General features: G+C 46.7%; 1 protein-coding gene across 2 annotated transcripts in view; it reads right to left on the bottom strand.

Moving 5' to 3' along the window:
* LOC144169155 (cytochrome P450 3A4-like) overlaps positions 1 to 13,237 on the bottom strand; it is a 68,189-nt gene extending 54,952 nt beyond the window's left edge. Inside the window, exons 1-2 of one of the 2 annotated variants that reach the window (XM_077698187.1) lie at positions 13,105 to 13,237; positions 11,135 to 11,237 (exon numbers count right to left, since the gene is read on the bottom strand). In XM_077698187.1, the coding sequence (XP_077554313.1) occupies positions 11,135 to 11,211 (77 nt within the window). In that variant the 5' untranslated portion in view covers positions 11,212 to 11,237; positions 13,105 to 13,237. The remainder of the gene's footprint in view (positions 1 to 11,134; positions 11,238 to 13,104) is intronic. The other variant, XM_077698188.1, reaches the window with a different exon arrangement.
* Positions 13,238 to 18,724: the final 5,487 nt, after the last annotated feature.

Genomic DNA, 18,724 nt, shown 5'->3' with positions numbered 1-18,724 from the left:
CTGGTAGCTAAAAGGTTCTTTTAATTTGTCAGCATGGATTTAGAAGTGACTGTTCATGTGACACACAGTCATTTGAGTTCACCACCGATCTTCATTTCAATATCGATAATATTAACCTACAAACAGACTGCATTTTTCTTGACTTTTCAAGAGCCTTCGACGCCCGTGTGTTCGAGATTTCGACGAACGTTAAAGATCCCCAGGTGGTCAAAATTAATCTGGAGCCCTCCGCTGCTGCTTGCCTCATCACCTGTGCAGCGTCGGCGCGTTAAACCTCATAATCAATCGATCAAAAGCCTTCGACCGAGTACCTCGTTCACTGTCGTCTGGTTTGAAAACTAACAGGTCTTTGATTTTTCAACGTTATCCTGCATCCGCAACTTTTTGTCTTTTCGACAGCAGTTCGATGTGGCTAACAATACTTATACAATTTCTAACGTCATCTCCGGAGTCTCTCAGCGTAGGTCCTGGGTCCAGAGCTTTTCTAATCTACATTAATCATCTCCTACCTAGCACTTCTTCCTCAATGCGGCTTTTCGCGGATGGCTGAGTTTTATACCGCTCTATATACAGTACTGATGATCCCCTTGCCCTTGAGAAAGCCTTTAATCTCGACTGCTGTGGTGCATATCAAATGTCCTTAAACTTATCTAAATACAAATCCATATCCTTCAATCGCAAGAATACGAATGTTTCCTTTGATTACTTCATAAATAGCTTCCACGTGTCGAGGTCATATTTGTATGAACAGTTCGGCATTGACCTCCCATCTAATCTTTCATGGGCGACACGTGTAACACACATATCTCCAAACGCATCGAGAGCAGTCCGATACTTATGTCTAAGCCTACAAAACACCCCTGATACCGACCGCAAATAGGCTAACTTGACATTTGTTCGCCTGCAGCATGGAATTTGCCTCTCCCATATGGTCTCCTTTCCCAGCCTACCTAGCCTACTAACCTGCTAGAAGCGGGCAAAACCTGTGTGCCATGGTTCATTTCGCGCAAGTACAGTCACTCTTCCAGTATCGTACATATAACATATGACGCTTGTTTACAGCCTCTAGAGAGAGAGCACACAGTTGCCTCCTGACCCGCCGCGGTGGCTCAGTGGCTAAGGCGTTGTGCTGCTGAGCACGAGGTCGCGGGTTCGATTCCCGGCCGCGGTGGCTGCTTTTCTGATTGAGGCGAAAAGCAAAAACACCCGTGTGTACGAGATTTCGGCGCACGTTAAAGATCCCCAGGTGGTCAAAATTAATCCGGAGCCCTCCACTACGCCGCACCTCATCGCCTGCGTAGCGTCGGCGTGTTAAACCCTACAATCAATCAACAGTTGCCTCCTGTATTCGCTTCATCGATATATCCACGCCTCTAGGCCATCACCATTCTACTTACAGCTCTTGCGCATGTCAAAATGACGGCACAGTCAACGGATCATCGCACGCATCTCTGGAAAAACGAAGTAATCGAATTCATCAGCGCTGCCTCGTTCCACTGCACTCTGGAATGTGCTTCCCGACGTTATTAGTAACTGAGCACGAAAATTTTCGCGAAGAACTATTGAAGCATTTGTCAATGCAGCATTGAATAAGGCCCTTAAATGTATTTTTACTGTTCCTGTCAGTTTATACGCGCTGCCGTATTGTTTCTTTTGTGTATTTCTCTCTTTCGCATTTTGATGAGTCGTTTTCCAGGGTATAGTTCTCTAATTTTGCACTGGTAGAATGCACAGGGATTTCAGTGAATGGGGAACCACATCCACATGATCTTCTGATCAATGCTCTTAAAAAAGTTGTTCTGTCTCTCTCGTTCTTGCTCATCAAAAGTGTATTTTTTGTGTATTCCTCCTTACTGAACGCTTCGTGTGGTCAATTCTGTAAGGCATTTTTTAATAAACAGTAAAGCCCGCTTATATCGAACAGCGCGAGGGTTGTAAAATAGTTCGATATAGCAAAAATTCGATATAGAAAGTGAAGCAAAAAAACTTATTTGAGAGCAATCTTGCTGACGGAGTCACGAGCTAACGCTGAGCTCTTACCACCCTGCCGTTCACTATTGATACGACACTTTCTCGGAAAGAAAAGAATAATTTATTGGGGGGGGGGGGGGGGGGGAGAACTTCGTGAGTGTATCCTGCGTCTTGGAGCGCAACGCGTTGCTGGTGACTCCTGGATCCTCGGTATCTAAATAGTCGACAAGCAAAAGACCACTGCCCTCAATGGCACTGCAGTATCGCCTTAGCAAGGCCACAGCAGCGATGGCTTCGCTCATGCTCGGAAAATAGCCGACAAGCAAAAGACCGCTGCCCTCAATGGCACTGCAGTATCGCCTTAGCAAGGCCACGGCATCGATGGCTTCACTCGTGCTCGGAAGCGGTACGGAGTCCTCGGCGTCTTCGACAGATCGGAGACAAGCATAGATACAAGAGGGCGAACCCAGCGAACCGAGCAAGTGCGCGCAGCGAGTGGCGTGGACTTGAAGTTCGGTGACACCGCAGCCCGCAGCGCCCAATGTGGTGCTTTCGGCTCCAACGGCATGCATGCGTGGAGCTGGTTGGCCACGGCCCGTTTGGACGCGCCCGAGCTCGCGCGGGAGTCGCAAGCGACACCCGCGCCCCCGCTTCGCGCCGATGTATTGCGGGAAAGCCTGCCGCATGCCTAAGGAGAGCGAAAAATCCCGCCCGGGAGAGTTCGATTAATCCATTGTGAGTAAAAACGCGTTCCGTATAAAAAGTTTTAAATGCATGTAATTTTTACCAGAATTATACAAGGGTTCGATATAGGCAATAATTCGATATATCCGTGTTCGATATAAGCTGGATTTACTGTATATTTTTTTTCTATGCGCGAGTAAAAATCTTGCGGAAAACTCTTCCATATCGCGAATGCTCTGCAGAGCACGGCTGTAATTTTTGTTTTATCAAACTTTCCCACAAAACCATTACATGAGAATTGGCCGCTAAGATAACTTCTACTTTCCTATTTCAAAAAGGGCAGTTTCTAGGCGCGGATGTCAGAACTATGGCCTTCCACTTATTTACGGATTTTCATCCATTCGACAGAGCGAAAACTCGTGCAACAGACCACTCGGGATTGCGATGTTGAGGCCGCGTGGCGGCAGTTCCACTCATGTAGCATGGTCGGCTTCGCGCAGCGCCAGGGGATCAAGTCAGCACAACCCAATTTTTTCGTAGGCTGCCTCGTCGACATCGTTTGGCATTGACACTTAATCAGGTAGATCCGAAGGCATCGCTCAATCATGCTGCAGTTGCTGCAGGAGGGGACTAGAGAAAACGGCACGTGCGGAAGCGAATAGCGTCGATTCATGACAACAGCGGCTGTCTTCTCCGAAGGATGGCATCATCACCATCACTATCAGCAGCAGAAGCAGAGGGAGAGAGAGAGAGAACCTTTTTTAGAAAAGGATGACCACTGGTCACGATGGGGGAAAGGAATGGGGAGGGAGGTTAAAAGAAATTAAACAAATGGTGGTCGTTCTCAGTAGACTCAATAACTGGACAAGTTTTTGGAACCTGCAATTCATGGGCCAGTCCATGGCAATCACAATAGGGTTTGTGCAGGTTCGCCACTTCGTTCGGGGGAGGTTCCACTCAAAAACCCATGCTAGACCGCTTTTAATTGAATAAACTGCTATTTCATATAATAGTTGTGCATCAGTGTGTTGTGGATCGGGATGTGGTCGGGGCGATTTAAATGTACGGTGCCTGGCGAAAGCTGGGCACCACCAAACTAGGTGCGTGAGGTCTGATGGAGTGGTGGTACGGCGGTAAGGACAACGAAGGGGCAGGTGAGGGGTATACCACTTGCGAAGTGTTTCGGGTGTGTAGGCTGAATTTGCAATATATTTATTAGTAAAAAGTTTGCCTGAGCGGGGAATAGGAGGTAGGCGGCTGAGGTAGCCAGCTGAATTTAGGGCTTTCAGACGGGTTGATTGATTGATTGTATAGAGTTTAACGCGCCGACGCAACGCAGGACAGGAGGCGCGCCGTAGTGGAGAGCTCCGGAATAATTTTGGCCACCTGGGGATCTTTAACGTGCGCCGAAATATCCTACACACGGGCGTTTTTGCTTTTCGTCTCCATCAGCAAAGCGGTCGCCGCGGCCGGGAATCGAACCCGCGATCTCGTGCTCAGCAGCGCAACGCCTTAGCCACTGAGCCACCGCGGCGGGTCATCATCATCATCGGCAGCAGAAGCAGTATACTTAGGTCCACTGCAGGACGAAGGCTTCTCCGATTGACCTCCTACTGCTCCTGTCCTGCGCTGCTCGAGTCCATTCTTTGCCGCCAAATTAGTTTATTTCGTTCCTCCATCGAGTTATTTGCCTTGTCATTCTACTAGTGCCGTCTCTCGGTGTCCACTATGTTGCCCTGGTAGTTTACCCTTTGTCATTTCGTCTCCCTACACGGCCTGCCTAAGTCCATTTCTTTTTTCTTTATTTGAACAATGATATAGTTCACTCTAGTCTGCTCCCAGATCTAGGACGGTCGTTTTCTGTCCCTAAATGTTACTCTGCTCATTATTCATTCCATGGCCCGTTGAACCGACTTAAGTTTGGTTTCCACCTGGGTGTTTTACCCCCCATAAAAAAATGTTTATTTCAACTGAGGTTTCGCTCGCCGTGTTACACACCTTTGCGGCTTGTTCTTTGAAGGACCAGACTTTTTATCATTGGCAGAGATATAATGGGCTGCGCTAGTACCGATTTAATCGGCGCAGTCAGCAGTGTTACCGAACTGCGCATGTATGCACCACAGTCCAGAATATGTCAAGTTGCTATCAAGGCATAATGCCAACGTCTACAGCTCACTTAATCTTGTTCTGGTGTGTCGTTTCCGCGGTGGGCATAACCGCTTTCTGATAGATATGCAACCAGGCGTCAACATGGAGATATCACTATGGGCTTACCCCTTTTGTCTAGACGTACAGGAATTGAGTGTATGTAATGTCTGCGCCTTTTGGCACCGGTGTGCGTGCATATGTTGATATCTGCCTCCTCTATCTAGCGATGGCCTGCTCAGATATAAGTATCACGCTCGAGTTATCGCGGCACAGGTCGTTCACGTTTCACTTCAGTGCTTTTACACTTGCTGTTTTGCCGCTGTCGCTATGATGCTTTGAGCAAAGCCCTAACGGGTAGAAAGAGTTTTAAAAGTATCTTTTAGAAGCAAAACTGCGAGGACGAACAAAATTGCGTACCTTCGGAAGACGGCAGCTAGAGATACTATATATTAGGTGGACTTTTTAGAAATTCGCTTCACCAAAGTATGTGACAATCGTGTAGCCTGCGTTGGAACACAAAGAAAGTTGACATTTGGAAACTCTAGCAAATATCCACTTATTATTCTCAGTGAACCCTATTTTAGCGGCATTATTCTTTCAACCGCGCATGTATATGTAAGGGCTTCCAGATAAAGTGAGGGAAACAAAGTTACGGGAATGTTTATAACTTTCTAAAAATCTGTAGGTGGAAACCTAGTTGGACTTTCCGTCCGTTGATGTGCTGTTTAACTTTCTGTTGAACTTTGCGGCCGCGCCCATCACCACTTGACAGACCCCTGGACAGCACCCTCCCAAGCTTTTTCCGCTCGCTCGTCATCGCCAGAGGCCTCCTGCTCGCCTCAGCATCGGTATATTCTCCTCTCATGGCGGCTTGTATTGCTTCTGCGGCAGCAGCGTACCCTCACCCGGCGCTGCTGCTTCCCTTTCTTGGTGCGCACTCCAATTTTCTGTGGGAATCTGCGTAGCTCACAACTATTTTAAGTGCAGAGCACTTTATGGGCTCGCCATGTCGTCGTAGCTCGCTAACGGTCGATGCCAAGCGACTGCCGGAATCAGGCGGCGCAGCGAGATAACGGACCCAAGTAGAGCCTGGTGTACCGCCTTCATGAAGTCAGGCTGTATATAACCGGCATCCCCCGCGTTCATTTAGTTAGGAACGCTCGTTGGGTTAGTTTTGACGGTAGTAAGCGAAAAAAGTGGCTGCGCAAGAAAAAAATGGCGCGTTCGAAATGACGCACAAAGGTCCCAGCCACACAAGTAAAAAAATGCCGCGTTCGAAATGACGCAGAGAGACTCCAGCCACGCAAGAAAAAAAATGCGCGTTCGAAATGACGCAACACAGCTTCAGCGTTCCAAATTAAAGCAATCACAAAAAGAACAGAACTCCAAGTGGCGCAGTTTCAGGCAGGGGGCGCGCGAGCACTGCGAAGGCGGAAAATTTAAATTGCATATTCATCAAGAGAGGAGTGCGATAGTGCGGCGAAGAACGTAATGGGTGGTAGCAGTGAGCGGATAACAGTGGCACCACCCATTATGGCGCTGCACTTCCGACAGCGTTCCCGTTGAGTGGAACGACTTTAATTTTTTGTATTTCACGGGCTCTATAATGTGTAAATACCTAAGATTTTCGTATTTAAAAAAGCTGCGAACTATTACAAACTAAGCGGTGCCAATCTCTCCACTGGCTATCGATGTGGTGCTATTAGCATTATTATTATGATTGATGAAAAGAAATAACTTCAGCCATTTTTCACCACCGTCCGCTCTTTCTTCTTCACCCTTCGCCATCTACTGCTCCTTGCACATTACCGACGGCTTGTCATACATGTGTTTTCCCTGAGAAAACAACTTTTGATGAAAAACAGTCGTCGTGGTTAAAAGACAATAATAATTATATGGCATACAAACCAACATTCCCAAGAGTAGAAGCACACGGAAACCAGAACCTCGTCTTTTTCCAAAGACTTTACAAACGGTTATGAAACAGCAGAACATGGCAAAGTAATCTATTTCAATCTTTGTGGTTTTGTAACATCAAAAGTTTAGGCTGTCAAATTTTTGGTCACCTGCGATTTCAGTCATGTACCTTGGCTCTGTCCTAAACATCCAGTTAATCTTTAAATTACGTCTAGTTAAGGCCGCTTTTGCATAACTGTAGACTGCACTTAAACAAAAGTAACTGGATCGGTATGTCTGTGGTGTGACGTACTAAGAAACGAAGGCGGGAAATCTACGCTTGCGTGGCTGGTCGCAAGACTGCCGCAGCGGGATGTTGCGAAGTTTCGAAGTGTATATTCGGGGCCCTATTCTCGACTGCACAAATTGCCGGCAATTCAGGCAATTTTCCAGAAGTCTTTTTTGATTGACTTTCAATTTTGGTCACGTGCTTCCGGTTGACAAAGCGGTTGTGTGTGCTGTCGTCATTTTGACGTTTCATGTCGTCTGCGGACACCAGTTCTAAAGTTTCCCTTATTTCTCGTTACTAAAGGCGCATAATTCTTGGCCGGCAATGAAAAACCAGACTAAATGCAGCGGACATGACAACATAAGCCTGTCTTTGCTATTCAACAACAATACTGCTTGTAATACACACCCCCTCTGTGATTGGCCGAGAAAGTGTGACGTAATTTAAACCGTTGCGGGAACGATTACGTCATGCATTGGCAACTTCAGCCTGCGTAAAAGTGACGTAATGCTACGTAACAGCTTGAAAATGGCGGCTGTTTTTGTCGCAAAATACAAGCAAAATAGGGCACAATATTGCCCCGGCTTACGACGCCGAGAAATGTGCGGCAATTTGCAGCAGGCGCAGTTTCGCATGCGCGCTGTTTAAAGCATGTTTCCTACCGAAACAAATTATAGTTTCAACTGCTTCCAAGTCAGCAATCATGGAACATACAAATAACATGCAGTATTTTGCTTTTATGTTTGGCAATGAAATAAAAATTATTTGTTTGGCGTAACCGCAACATAAGAGGGCAGTACAAGCCTCTCCATGACAAAGAGAACCCAACGCATGACATTTGTCCATACTTGTCCTAGTAAGCTGTTGGGTCACATGATCGAACTCAAGAGAAAAATAACAATGAAAAGAGACTATTTAGTTCATTACAGCACTGATTGCAGTCGAGCTTGACGAATGAGTGAATCGGCGACATCGGTGCGCTCCGCGGTTATCAGGCGTAGCGCTTCGCTGCTCTTATGTGTCATAGAAGCGATGGTTGCGGCCGTCTTTTTCTGTGATCATGCCATAAACTTGTAACATAGCAGCAGACGATGGCGTGGCGGCGGTGGCTGCAGGGAAGGTGATAACGCAACAAAGCTTGCATTGAAGCAGAGAGCCCAGCTATGTTACTAAAAGCGATTGAAATAAATAAATAGATACGGTAAAAAAATTGTGTGATGTTCTTTAGCTCGACATCCGCCTTTCGCTCGCTTTTGGATCAACGTTACTCGATCGCCTTGTGGTGTTGGCGTAAAATTTGACCTCCAGAAATGTGCTTTTCTTGTCAGCCTCAGCTACCGTCTTAATTTTTATAGTACATGCCAAGTGTTTTTATATCTTTCTTGCACAATATTTGATACCTTGGTAGCGATCTCTATGAGTGACTCGTCAAATTACACTGCTTGTCGTCATAGCTATAGGCGCAGCACGTCACTGATTGCTTACGTCGTGCTTACGCAAAAAAACATGGGCGAAATGCCGGCAATTTGTGCAGTCGAGAATAGAGCCCTCGGTGAGCATTATGAAAGGGCCTGCACTTGGACGCGTTGCGCCATCCATGACTTGCCAGACTTATCTTGCGGTACTGACTAGCGGGAAATTTGAAAAGTAATTTCCAAATTCGTGTACGTACACGCTTCTACTCGGTGTTATTTTTAATTTTAACACATTTTAGTCTCTTCTGTTCATATTCTCAGCTTCTATTGTCCATTGGGAGCCTAGAGAAATTTTGGCCGCTTTCCGAGTTGGGTGTAGCGTTAGCGAAGTTTCAAAAGGCGCTTTGGTGTGGTGGCGTCACTTCCAGGCATGGTTAACCACCGTGCCTGCCGAGACGATGCGAGCACCGACGGAGGGGCGATGAACTTCACGGCGGAGATGCGGTGCTTGATGAAACCGTGTATCCTTTAATTCTGCTCAGCCATTTGGTCATTACCGGGGAGTGAGCCTAGCGGCATGCCTCCATTTTTCTTCACTCCTGTTGTCGCGGCGCCCGATGACAGCTTTAGCAGGCCCTCGCTTGTGGCAGCTGCCGCCCAATCATTTCCCGTTGGCGGTTAGGACGTTTAGGGCGGTTAGGTCCCGTAGGACGTTTTTTGGTGGTCGCTTGATAAGACCGGCTTGGTTGATTGTAGGGTTTAACGCGCCGACGCAACGCAGGAGACGAGGCACGCCGTAGTGGTGGGCTGCAGATTAATTTTGACCGCCTGGGGATCTTTAACGTGCGCCGAAATCTCGTACACACTGGCGTTTTTTGCTTTTCGCCTCCATCAGATATGTGGCCGCCGTGGCCGGGAATAGAATTCGCGACCTCGTGCTCAGCAGCGCAATGATAAGACCAGCTACGTACCACGCAGTTGTTACCGGCTAGCGTACGGTAAAACCGTTCATCCAGACTATTAACGGCCCGGCAATTCAAAATAGTTTTACATACCAAACACATCGCCTGTGCAAAGCACATTAAAGGAAGGCCATGAAAAAGGTTTTATTTGAAGGTAAAGGTTTTTTTTTTTTTTTTTTTTTTTGTCGCACGCTGGTACATCACAAGAAGCCGCGGCGTACAGAGATCAAACTTAACGACTGGTCTGAGGAGAATGTGTATTTAGCAAAGTTAATTTTTCAGTATTCGTGATGAAATTAAAGGAACGGAAGGCTCGAAAATTTTGTCACAGCACGTTCAGGCATTCGTTAAGTGGCAGCAAGCACGTATTTCCGAAAAACTTTTTCTTCACCATACAAAACCATGCGTTGAAAAAAACAAATCTTGGATAAAGACTAAAATGTTAAAACTGACCTTCTGGAGCTGCCGCGAACGCGCAAAAAATGTGTCTGATGACACCAAAGCACTTCTTTTGAGTTATGAATGCGAAAGCATTTCATTTTCATCTGTACGCCCAGGGCGAAAAGAGAGGTAGCAGCCGGAGGGCGAAGCTGGTTGTTGTTACGTGAGCTGATATTGAAACCGCTTCATGGGGAACGTGAACCGGTTTAGCCACAGGTGTTATCGAGGGGGCTGTCAGGCACCGCCGCCGCCGGCCGCACTCGATGTTCTTCGGCATCGCTGTTCACACCCCAAAGTGTTGCCTTGACTGAGGTGCGCGCTTTTGTTTTTCTGGGTTTTTACGACCTTCCACCGAGTACTTGAATTTTCTCGCGGCCCTTGGCTTGTTCGGCCAAGAGAGTGGTCTCTCGACATTAGTGTAGAACGAGGTCTTCCCAGGTCCTTTTATAATGTTATCTTAACACATACATCACCCTTGCCTGACTCTGCTGACTGCAGTGATCTGTTCCATGGCTTGCATAAACTCAGCATATCTACTACTCAGTTACCCCTCCCTACGTCTCCTCCCCTCTCCCCGTTTTCGGTCGCATGACATTCCCTTGATTAATAAATGATTACAGCAACAAAAATTTCTGAGGCAAGGACTGCCCCTTGCGGGTCGCAGCCACTAGGGTTTCAGAAGCTGTTTCGCCGCTACAAACAACCCCAACGCCCCCGACATCGATTGCTACGCCCCATTTACAGTGTATTACACCTGCATGAGTATTGGGTTAACATACTCCTATTGACGGCATAAAATGTCTAAGCCTTCACAGTATTTCGAATACCGTATAACGGTGCAATATCAGAACAAGAATCGCTGGAAGTGGTTCTGCCTCGTTGCGTCTGACGACGGTACAGCATCTTAGACAACGCATTCTTCTACATTGCTTGCGCACAAGCGAACCGTCATCTTTTTCGCTTCTCGGCTTTATCTATGAAGCAAGAATTTCGATGTTCGCCTAACCACCTTTCACATCATCGCCAGACCATCGACCTCATTTGTGCCCTGTTGCAGAATAAACGCTTAGCAGAACAGCTGGAAAAGTATTAGCTAAAAGGAATGTCACCTGAAGAAACTTGAGATCTACTAAAACCTCCCGTTTTGATTATATGAACAAAAAATGCCACATCACATCCATCTCAACACAGCGTTGTCGAAAATTTAGTACAAAACGAAGTAGTCAACAGAAATACAATACGATTGTTTCTAAACGGTTAATTAGATGCGAATGGCGGTAACTTGTTGGAAATACAAAAAGAAAGGGCATTAAAATTTGCGCACTCACTTTAGGATCTTCACTGCGGCTACGGCGAAAAGAAGAGCTCCCAGTGTCCAGGCGACCAGCGCAGCCGTGGCCAGCATGATGATACTGGAGGAAGCGAGTCCGACTGCCGATAATGAGCGCAAACTTTTATCCAGGCTTGTCTCAAAGAATGAACGACACCATGCTAGCAACGTCTAGCCAGGCCACGATAACAGCGATGACTTTCAGATACTCCGAAGATAAGTTTCGGCTTCCGGCATTAGCCCTCTGGAGTGCGACAGCTGACTTGTTCAAACACAGACACACGAAAATTCGACCACAGTTGTTCAGTGTGTGACGACATTTATTTGTGCATAGATGGGAGCCAGGCAACCGGGAGGGTTGGGGAAGCCCCACTTCCCTGTCAATCGACAGCCGAGGATGCGATATTCTGTTTCGAGAGAGGTACAAGCCAGACACTTCCGGTGCCATGCAGAAAAATATTTAACGTCTTGATAGGCTACGCCACACCTCAAACCAGAGCTAAAGGATACCAAGTCACCCTTATTTCCGAAAAACATGCGCAGAATTGAGCAAAAAGAACATTTTGCTGCAAAACAATATCACGAGCCTCATTAAACATTTTTGCAGTACAAGGGCTCGAGCGCAGGTCGTTCGCGCCCAAACTGTGATCCTACCCATTTTCTACTGAGGCCGAACGACGGAGTTCTTTTAGCAGTTGTTCAAAACAATAGAAAGAGCCCCCGAATCAAACCAGCAGATGGCGTTAGGTGCATACAGGAAATGGTGGGCTTGTACCCACACGGGAACGGAATTTCGCATCCAGGAGTCCTTCTTCCCCGGCGACATACGGGGCCGTCTGGGCCAGACGACCTATCCTCCCGGGTTCCTGCTGAGCCGCATAGTATCCCGCTGTTCGGGGCTTCTGATGTTTAATGATGAAGTCTGAGATTTATTCTTATTGTTTCTATTTGTATGGGGCAGGCACAGAGCACATTCTGTGGGTCGTCCCTGTGTCCACACCGTTTACCTGCGCTGGAGTGTAGCCGCGGGTAGCAGTGGTTCTACGTACAACACCAGTCTAGGGAAGATGTTGGTTTGACGAAGGCGCCGCGCCACCGACTGCCATCCGGACAGGCTTCTTTCTGCTGCAGGGTACTTAGCCCCTTCCTGCCTTCAGTGGCGATACAGACGGCGTGCCGCTCAGAGATGGTTACGTCTAACTTAGCCGGAGGAGGAGTTAGTAGTTGTAACTGTTTAAGATGCAACAATTAAAGTATTCGCGGCAAGCTATGAGAGCAAAAACCAAGTTAATGCACCGGTCATGTGTTTCCCTTCCGACTCTTGCAAACTTGTCCAACGGTGTCTTGTGCGACACACATTGAACTCCGGTCTATTAAAGCAGCTAAACTGTTGAGCGTTTCCCATCGTGCGCACAAATCTATGAAAACTCTTAAAATGATGGCATCTTACAGGTAGTTTTATCTTGTCAGACCTTGAAGATGGCGTTTGGGGTTTTCTGAGCGTTTAGAGGTAGGGTACACGCAATGTGAATATTTTCCCCTAAAAAGGACGTCTGCCATTTTCTGGCACAGTTACAGTTAAAAATGCGAATATATTTTTTCTGAGGTTATTTTAAGTAAAAATAATTTCATCGTTCCATTCAGCCCTTTCCGGGCAACTCACTTTGGACGCCTGCGCTGCTCTTCTCTGCCCTGAGCTGCCCCTAAAGGTGACATTACAGTCGGAACTCGCTTGGTTTGTAGTAGAAACTCGCTTTTTAAAAACCTAATTTATATTTTCCTGATTCAATGAATAAATTTATATTTCCCTCCGTAGTGCAGGCTCAGTTTTAGAACTTACACCTTACGAAGTTACGAGTTACGAAGTAACGATTCAGCGAAATCATTCTCGGGCCCAATGACTTTGTGACATGACGAATAAACAAGAAAAAGGGACAAATGTGAATCGCCGGATCATTTGACACTTACAGTGACGTGAACCACGACTCCGCTGTCCAGACAGGAAAAAAGGCAACTGTTCAAGCTTTTAACGACCAAGGGAGCACTTGAGCAGGCGATTGTGTGCACGGCCTACTTAGTGATTCAACCCTACGCCGCAGAACTGCCGAATCAGCTCCGCCGTTGAACACTATAGAAGTCGGCGACCGCTAAACAGGGGCCATTGTTTGCGTGTGCAAACGTAGTGTATTTGCCCTGCGCGGCATCGCCTGATAGCGGGCACTGCCGATAAGTTATGTTTAGGGCAGCTAATCTGAATCGGCGGCTACGAATCCGGTACGCTTTCGGCTAGATTAAGACTTTAGAGGAACTGTTCCCTTCTACCTACCAACGGAGCAATCGCGTCCGCACATCGACGAAAAACTGCGAGTAAAGTAAGAAATTCCGCCTTGCGCTTCTTCGTGCAGATGGTCAGCCACAAAGCTGTAACGTGCGGCCGATGTTCACCTTTCTACCTCTTCACGGGGTGGAAGAGTTCTGAATTTCTCGCTCCCTCCGATGCGCCGGTAGATGCACCGGCATCTACTAGGGTCGGCAGATGCGAGAGTGCAGCTACGTCATCTATTGCTTGTATTCACTGGCAAGGCGCGCATGCAAGCAACCATGTGAGGGCACTGTCACTGGTTACGTCGGGCTCTGAGGGATGGCGGTAGTTGTCGGTGCTAAGCACATGAGTGTGTTAGGCATTTTAAACTCTACCTCAGCAAACGCAAAATAATGCCCCGATTCCAATGTGAGTGCGATTAATAACACCTCTGTTGACACCACCCTTGAGAATCGGGTTGAAACTGAGCAGACGACGCATGCCGGAGTTTTTTTTTTTTTTGCGTGCGGATTGAGTGGCACTAGCCGCGCCATGTCCGTGGCCATGGAGAAATTTCTGTGGCCGTTCCCAGTGTTGCCAAGCGAGCAAATTGACAGCTAAACTTCGCAATGAATACCACCTATAAGCTCAGTCAATCTCCCCCTTCTATCTTCCAACTCTCCTCTAAACTGCGCTTTTTTTCGTGCATGCGCACGGGCTTGCACCGGAAGAGTTGTCTGCGTAAACGGGCACCCGCTTTTTTTTTCTAAGTCGCTTCTTCAAGCGACTTTGCCACCAAGGTGAGGGCTACCATTAATTACTCTTTCCCCTGGATTTTTACGACGTAGCCCCTACGATAAGTCTGTCTGCGTTTAGGGGCCTAGAAAAGTAACAAAGCTACGTGTAATAACAATGACGGGTTTTTGTATCACTTTATTGCAACATTACTCCCCTTTAACAAATATTTGGAAATTTATCTCCAACACAAATTCGAACCACTGACCAAGGGCGCTATTCCAGACGGCCCGAGTGGAAAGCCACGCTGGAAAGCCAAAATGTGTGGTGTCTGTTACTGCAGATGTGCTGCAAGACAGGCATGTGAATGTATTGCAATAAGACATTTATGTTCACGCAATGATTTATGAACCAGGCTGGCGGGGTAACAAAATCATTGAGTGAGGTTACAACAAAATGTGTTATGAAAAATGAAATGATACTGTTTGCTATAAATAGCAATTATAGGTATAAAATGGTTTTGATACTAGGTAAGTGGCCTGTTGGAAATCATTGGCAAAACGTAAAGAGCAACATTTCATACAGCTGCAATTGTGAAATAGCAAAGCGTGGTTGGGGCCTGAATTCAGCAGGCATGCTCCAGCTGAGAATGTATAATTGCAGAGCAAAACAATTATAAAGGCCTAGGGAAAAGGTGAGCTTAGTTGAGTTACCACCAAGGTATTTGGTAGAGAGAATAGTTACAAAAATAAAGAAGCAACATGGGAAGCTTTATTTTCCCTGATTTAAGTTTATCAGCACTGAGCTTCATGTTCTGCATGTCCCATTGAAGAATGTTACACCTGCATGCACTTGGCACATCACATTTTACGCTATAACACAGTTTACTTCGAACATAGGTAAATAAGAGAATATTGCATAAGCAGTTCATTTATACGTGAACTAGAAACAGCAGGGTATTTAAAACGAAGCCCGGAAGTGTGCTGAATGAAAGGGACCAATGATGAGTTTATGTTGTCACTAATAACAAATTTCAACGACCTTGTCTGAAACAAACACCTTCCATGCAGGGACTGTGTGTAATCATAAGATTTTTTATAAAAGGTTGTAAATGCCCTGTAAATGTATGTCACAAGGTATTTTAACGCCCTAGTCGTGGCCTGTGCGTTATCGGAGTTTTTTTCTGGTGTTTAGATGATCAAGGGCTGTTGTACGGGATCCACCTTCTCTTCTCACTTTGGTCACCATCTTTCTTAGTCACTGCATTCATGTGCTTGAACAGGAAGCTAGCAAGCGAGGACGACAGTCGGCACCAACTATCAGCCGAGTTTCTTCAGGCTGGGACAATTGCTGGAGAGGCTAAACAATGTTTTTGAGATCCCTAACTGAGAGCTTTCACTTTTTTTTGTTAAAGAACATTTAGGCAACCCTTCAAGAACTGTCTGTAATATCTGACTATTGTGCCCGTTAAATAGTTAATCTATAGACGCACAGTGAACGTTTGCATAAAAATCTATCAATGCGAACCTACCCTTTGAACCTGCTTAATATTTAGCAGAGACTCACTCCATTGGCTGTTTTATGGCACTGTGTGGGTGGGCTACTGGTTTCTACCTATGGAGCCTGTGGGCTGCGCTAGTTTCCAGTCCTGTCAAATGTTTTTGGAGACTAGCACTACCTTGCAGTGTACGAGCAATGGATTCCTTGGGTTGGCCATGGGAAATTCTAGTGAATCGTTACAAGCCACCAAAGAAAGTGAGCACTTGTTTATCGACCACTGTTTTGTGGCCACGAAAAGTTTCGTTCATTAAAAGGACTAACAAATGACATCAATTTGATTGCAAACTTCAAACAAATAATTGGAATTACAGAAAATGTGTAAAGCAGCGGGTGCTCCATAGCCACTTTCCAGCTGTTTCTCCATGCCATCACAGAATCTTGTTTGTACGACTAACAGATACCGACCTATTCCACTGCAGAGAAACATAACTGGGCGATTGCTTTGGGGCCTCTAGTTCCGTTTGATCATATCACTTAAGTGTTTACGTACAGTTAACACACTGATGACTGTGGTTATAGTGCATGCACATATAACATCAATGCAGTTTGAAATTTGGATCTTTTTCACCATTTCTTTTTGTTAAATTCGCCCCATGACAGCCTTGATGTTTGCCTATCAATTAAATTTGCAGCATGCTCGCTGCTTATACCTCTTCCAGGCGCATCTTAAGATTCTCTTTGACGTCGCTTATTGAGCCTGTGCAGAACCCATAGGTGTTCATATGCTGGAGTGCATGTATGTGTATTAGACATGATGGCCGATCAAGTGTACACCCTTCCTATATATTACCGTCTGTACAGCCTCTTCTCTGACCCTATCGTCTGGGTGTCCTGAATTAACTTCCTTTGCATGAGGGACTCAGTCAAGTCTGGCAAACAGCGTACACCACGGTACAGTGAGACGTAAAAGTTATACCAGTGCAGTAGCTATGAGATGAAGCGCCTAGCTAGTCTACCTTTTGAAGGTCGCAGGTCCTAAATTGTCGTAGAATCATGTATTCTACTACGAAATCTTTGGTTTCTACTAGGAAATCTCTTTGAGCGCTGAATATCACGCAATTATGATGCTTGTGGCGCATGCTCACAAGACTTTTCTGCTCATAAAACGTATCGTGGGTGTAAAACAAATTTTAAGCTACAATATCGCCCACTAGAAAATAAGAACTTCCCAATTTTCCGAAGTTTTCCTTGATAATATTTCAGAAGAGGGGATCCACTGTAGTGGTACGTACGCGGTACATCTGTGGGGACACCAAAGATTACCTTTCCTATTCTCTGCGCAATTGTCTGTAATTGTAATGCCCACATGTGCCTAGTAAAAAACAGTTGCCGCCACTACCCTTCGTCCTCAGCACTGTACCAACGCCGCCTGTATAAACATTGCGTTATGCCTAACGCGTCACGCGCTTTTCAGTAGGATGGGTAGGGACGCTTAGTTCAGGCGCTCATCCGCTATGTGGCGCGCACCGGCGGACATCTCGCCTTACGTCACTGCTCGCGAGCCGCGAACGCTGCACCCACTTCTACGACGTGTGTCTGTCAGCTTGCCTGTTTGGTTTCAAGAGCCATTTCGCTCACACCTTGGCCGCGACGGGGCGATGGTTCTGGGGCGAACTGGGGATCTCGTTCAACGTGTCGCTCGCTTCATACTTGCTGCATTTTCCCAAAAATAACTGACGGAGGTGGAACTGAAATAGTGTAAGAATATATTAATTGTCGGGTAGACAAATAGCGAACGGAAAAACAATATTTTCGGATGGTGCAATCATTATTTTACTGATGTTTTTCTCTCTGGAGGATTTAGGGGGAAAAAAATTGCGTGCACATTTTTTGTTCAGGCGCCCACTTCTACCATAACTTTCCGAAAATATCACGTGCTCTAAATTTCACAAGATTATAGAAAACAAAAGGATAAGCAAGCAGCTGTGGGGCCCGCCACGCTGCCCGGGCGCTTCTACAGTACAGTCCTCAATTGAAAAAGTGTGCATATACCGATGCGAAGTGCGAACAGCGGGGACAAAACAAGACCGAAATGCGGAGGGGACAAAGTGGGGATGCCCCACTCAGAAAATTTCGGAGCCCGTGTTCCAATTAGATAAGCGCGCAAATTCGGCGTCAGCCTGCGCGGCAGCCCAAGTCATTTTGCTCCGAGGCAAAGGTGGTTTTATCAGCGACAGACCAAGATACACAGGCAAGGTGAAAAAGAAGAAGGCGTAGGAGCGCCGCCTGGGTAACACCAAACGAACTGTCAACTATTATGCATAGTTTACGTGAAACGGCGCTGGCCGGCGGACATGAAAGCACGCGGGAAGGCTACGGAGCGGGAAAGGGTAGGAGAGAGTAGCAGGAGAGTGGCTCTTTGGCCATTTTTCGCTCACGCGTTAGGCATTGTTTATACAGGCGGCATTGACTGTACATTCCGATTATCTTTTGGCGCTGCAAAGTTGTCTTCATTTCAAGAACACACACCGCGATTTCAGGTCCCCCATTTAAGCATTCTGAACTTGCCGTGGTGCAAACTGTTGATAGCAGATGCCGCCGCGCCGACATGCGTCGGAAGGTTCACATAATTACGCTCGGACTGTGTCTTTTCTTGTGTGGAACGTAGCTTGTTCGAACGGGGCCAGTCGGCTGTGCGATGTCGTCTCACGTACGCTGAAACTGTACGCTGGTACCATCGGCGTACACCAAGCATAACCAAGCGGTCACAGGTCAACATTACTCGAGAGCGGCTATTTTGCTGCGGTCTGGAAAGGCTGGCTGGGTCCCCGCGCAATACATAATCACAAGCAACTTTCTCACGTTTTCAGATAGTGCTTCTAACAATATGAACTCCGGTTTATCTACGTTGTCGGCCCGAGAAAATCGGAGCTTCGTCACGCTTTCGGATACGCGACTCCAGGTACGCGATACGGCAGCTGGCAGCAGCAGCAGCATCGCCGGCTGCTCCCGCAAGAACAAAAATTGTTTGTTTAGAAAAGTTTTAGCAGT

The sequence above is a fragment of the Haemaphysalis longicornis genome, unplaced genomic scaffold (assembly GCF_048455015.1).
Source record: "Haemaphysalis longicornis isolate Haplotype H1 unplaced genomic scaffold, Haemaphysalis longicornis Haplotype H1 scaffold_2, whole genome shotgun sequence".
Lineage (NCBI taxonomy): Eukaryota > Metazoa > Arthropoda > Arachnida > Ixodida > Ixodidae > Haemaphysalis > Haemaphysalis longicornis.
The sequence above is the reverse complement of the archived record's forward strand: the minus strand, read 5'-3'. Positions and strand labels throughout refer to the sequence as shown.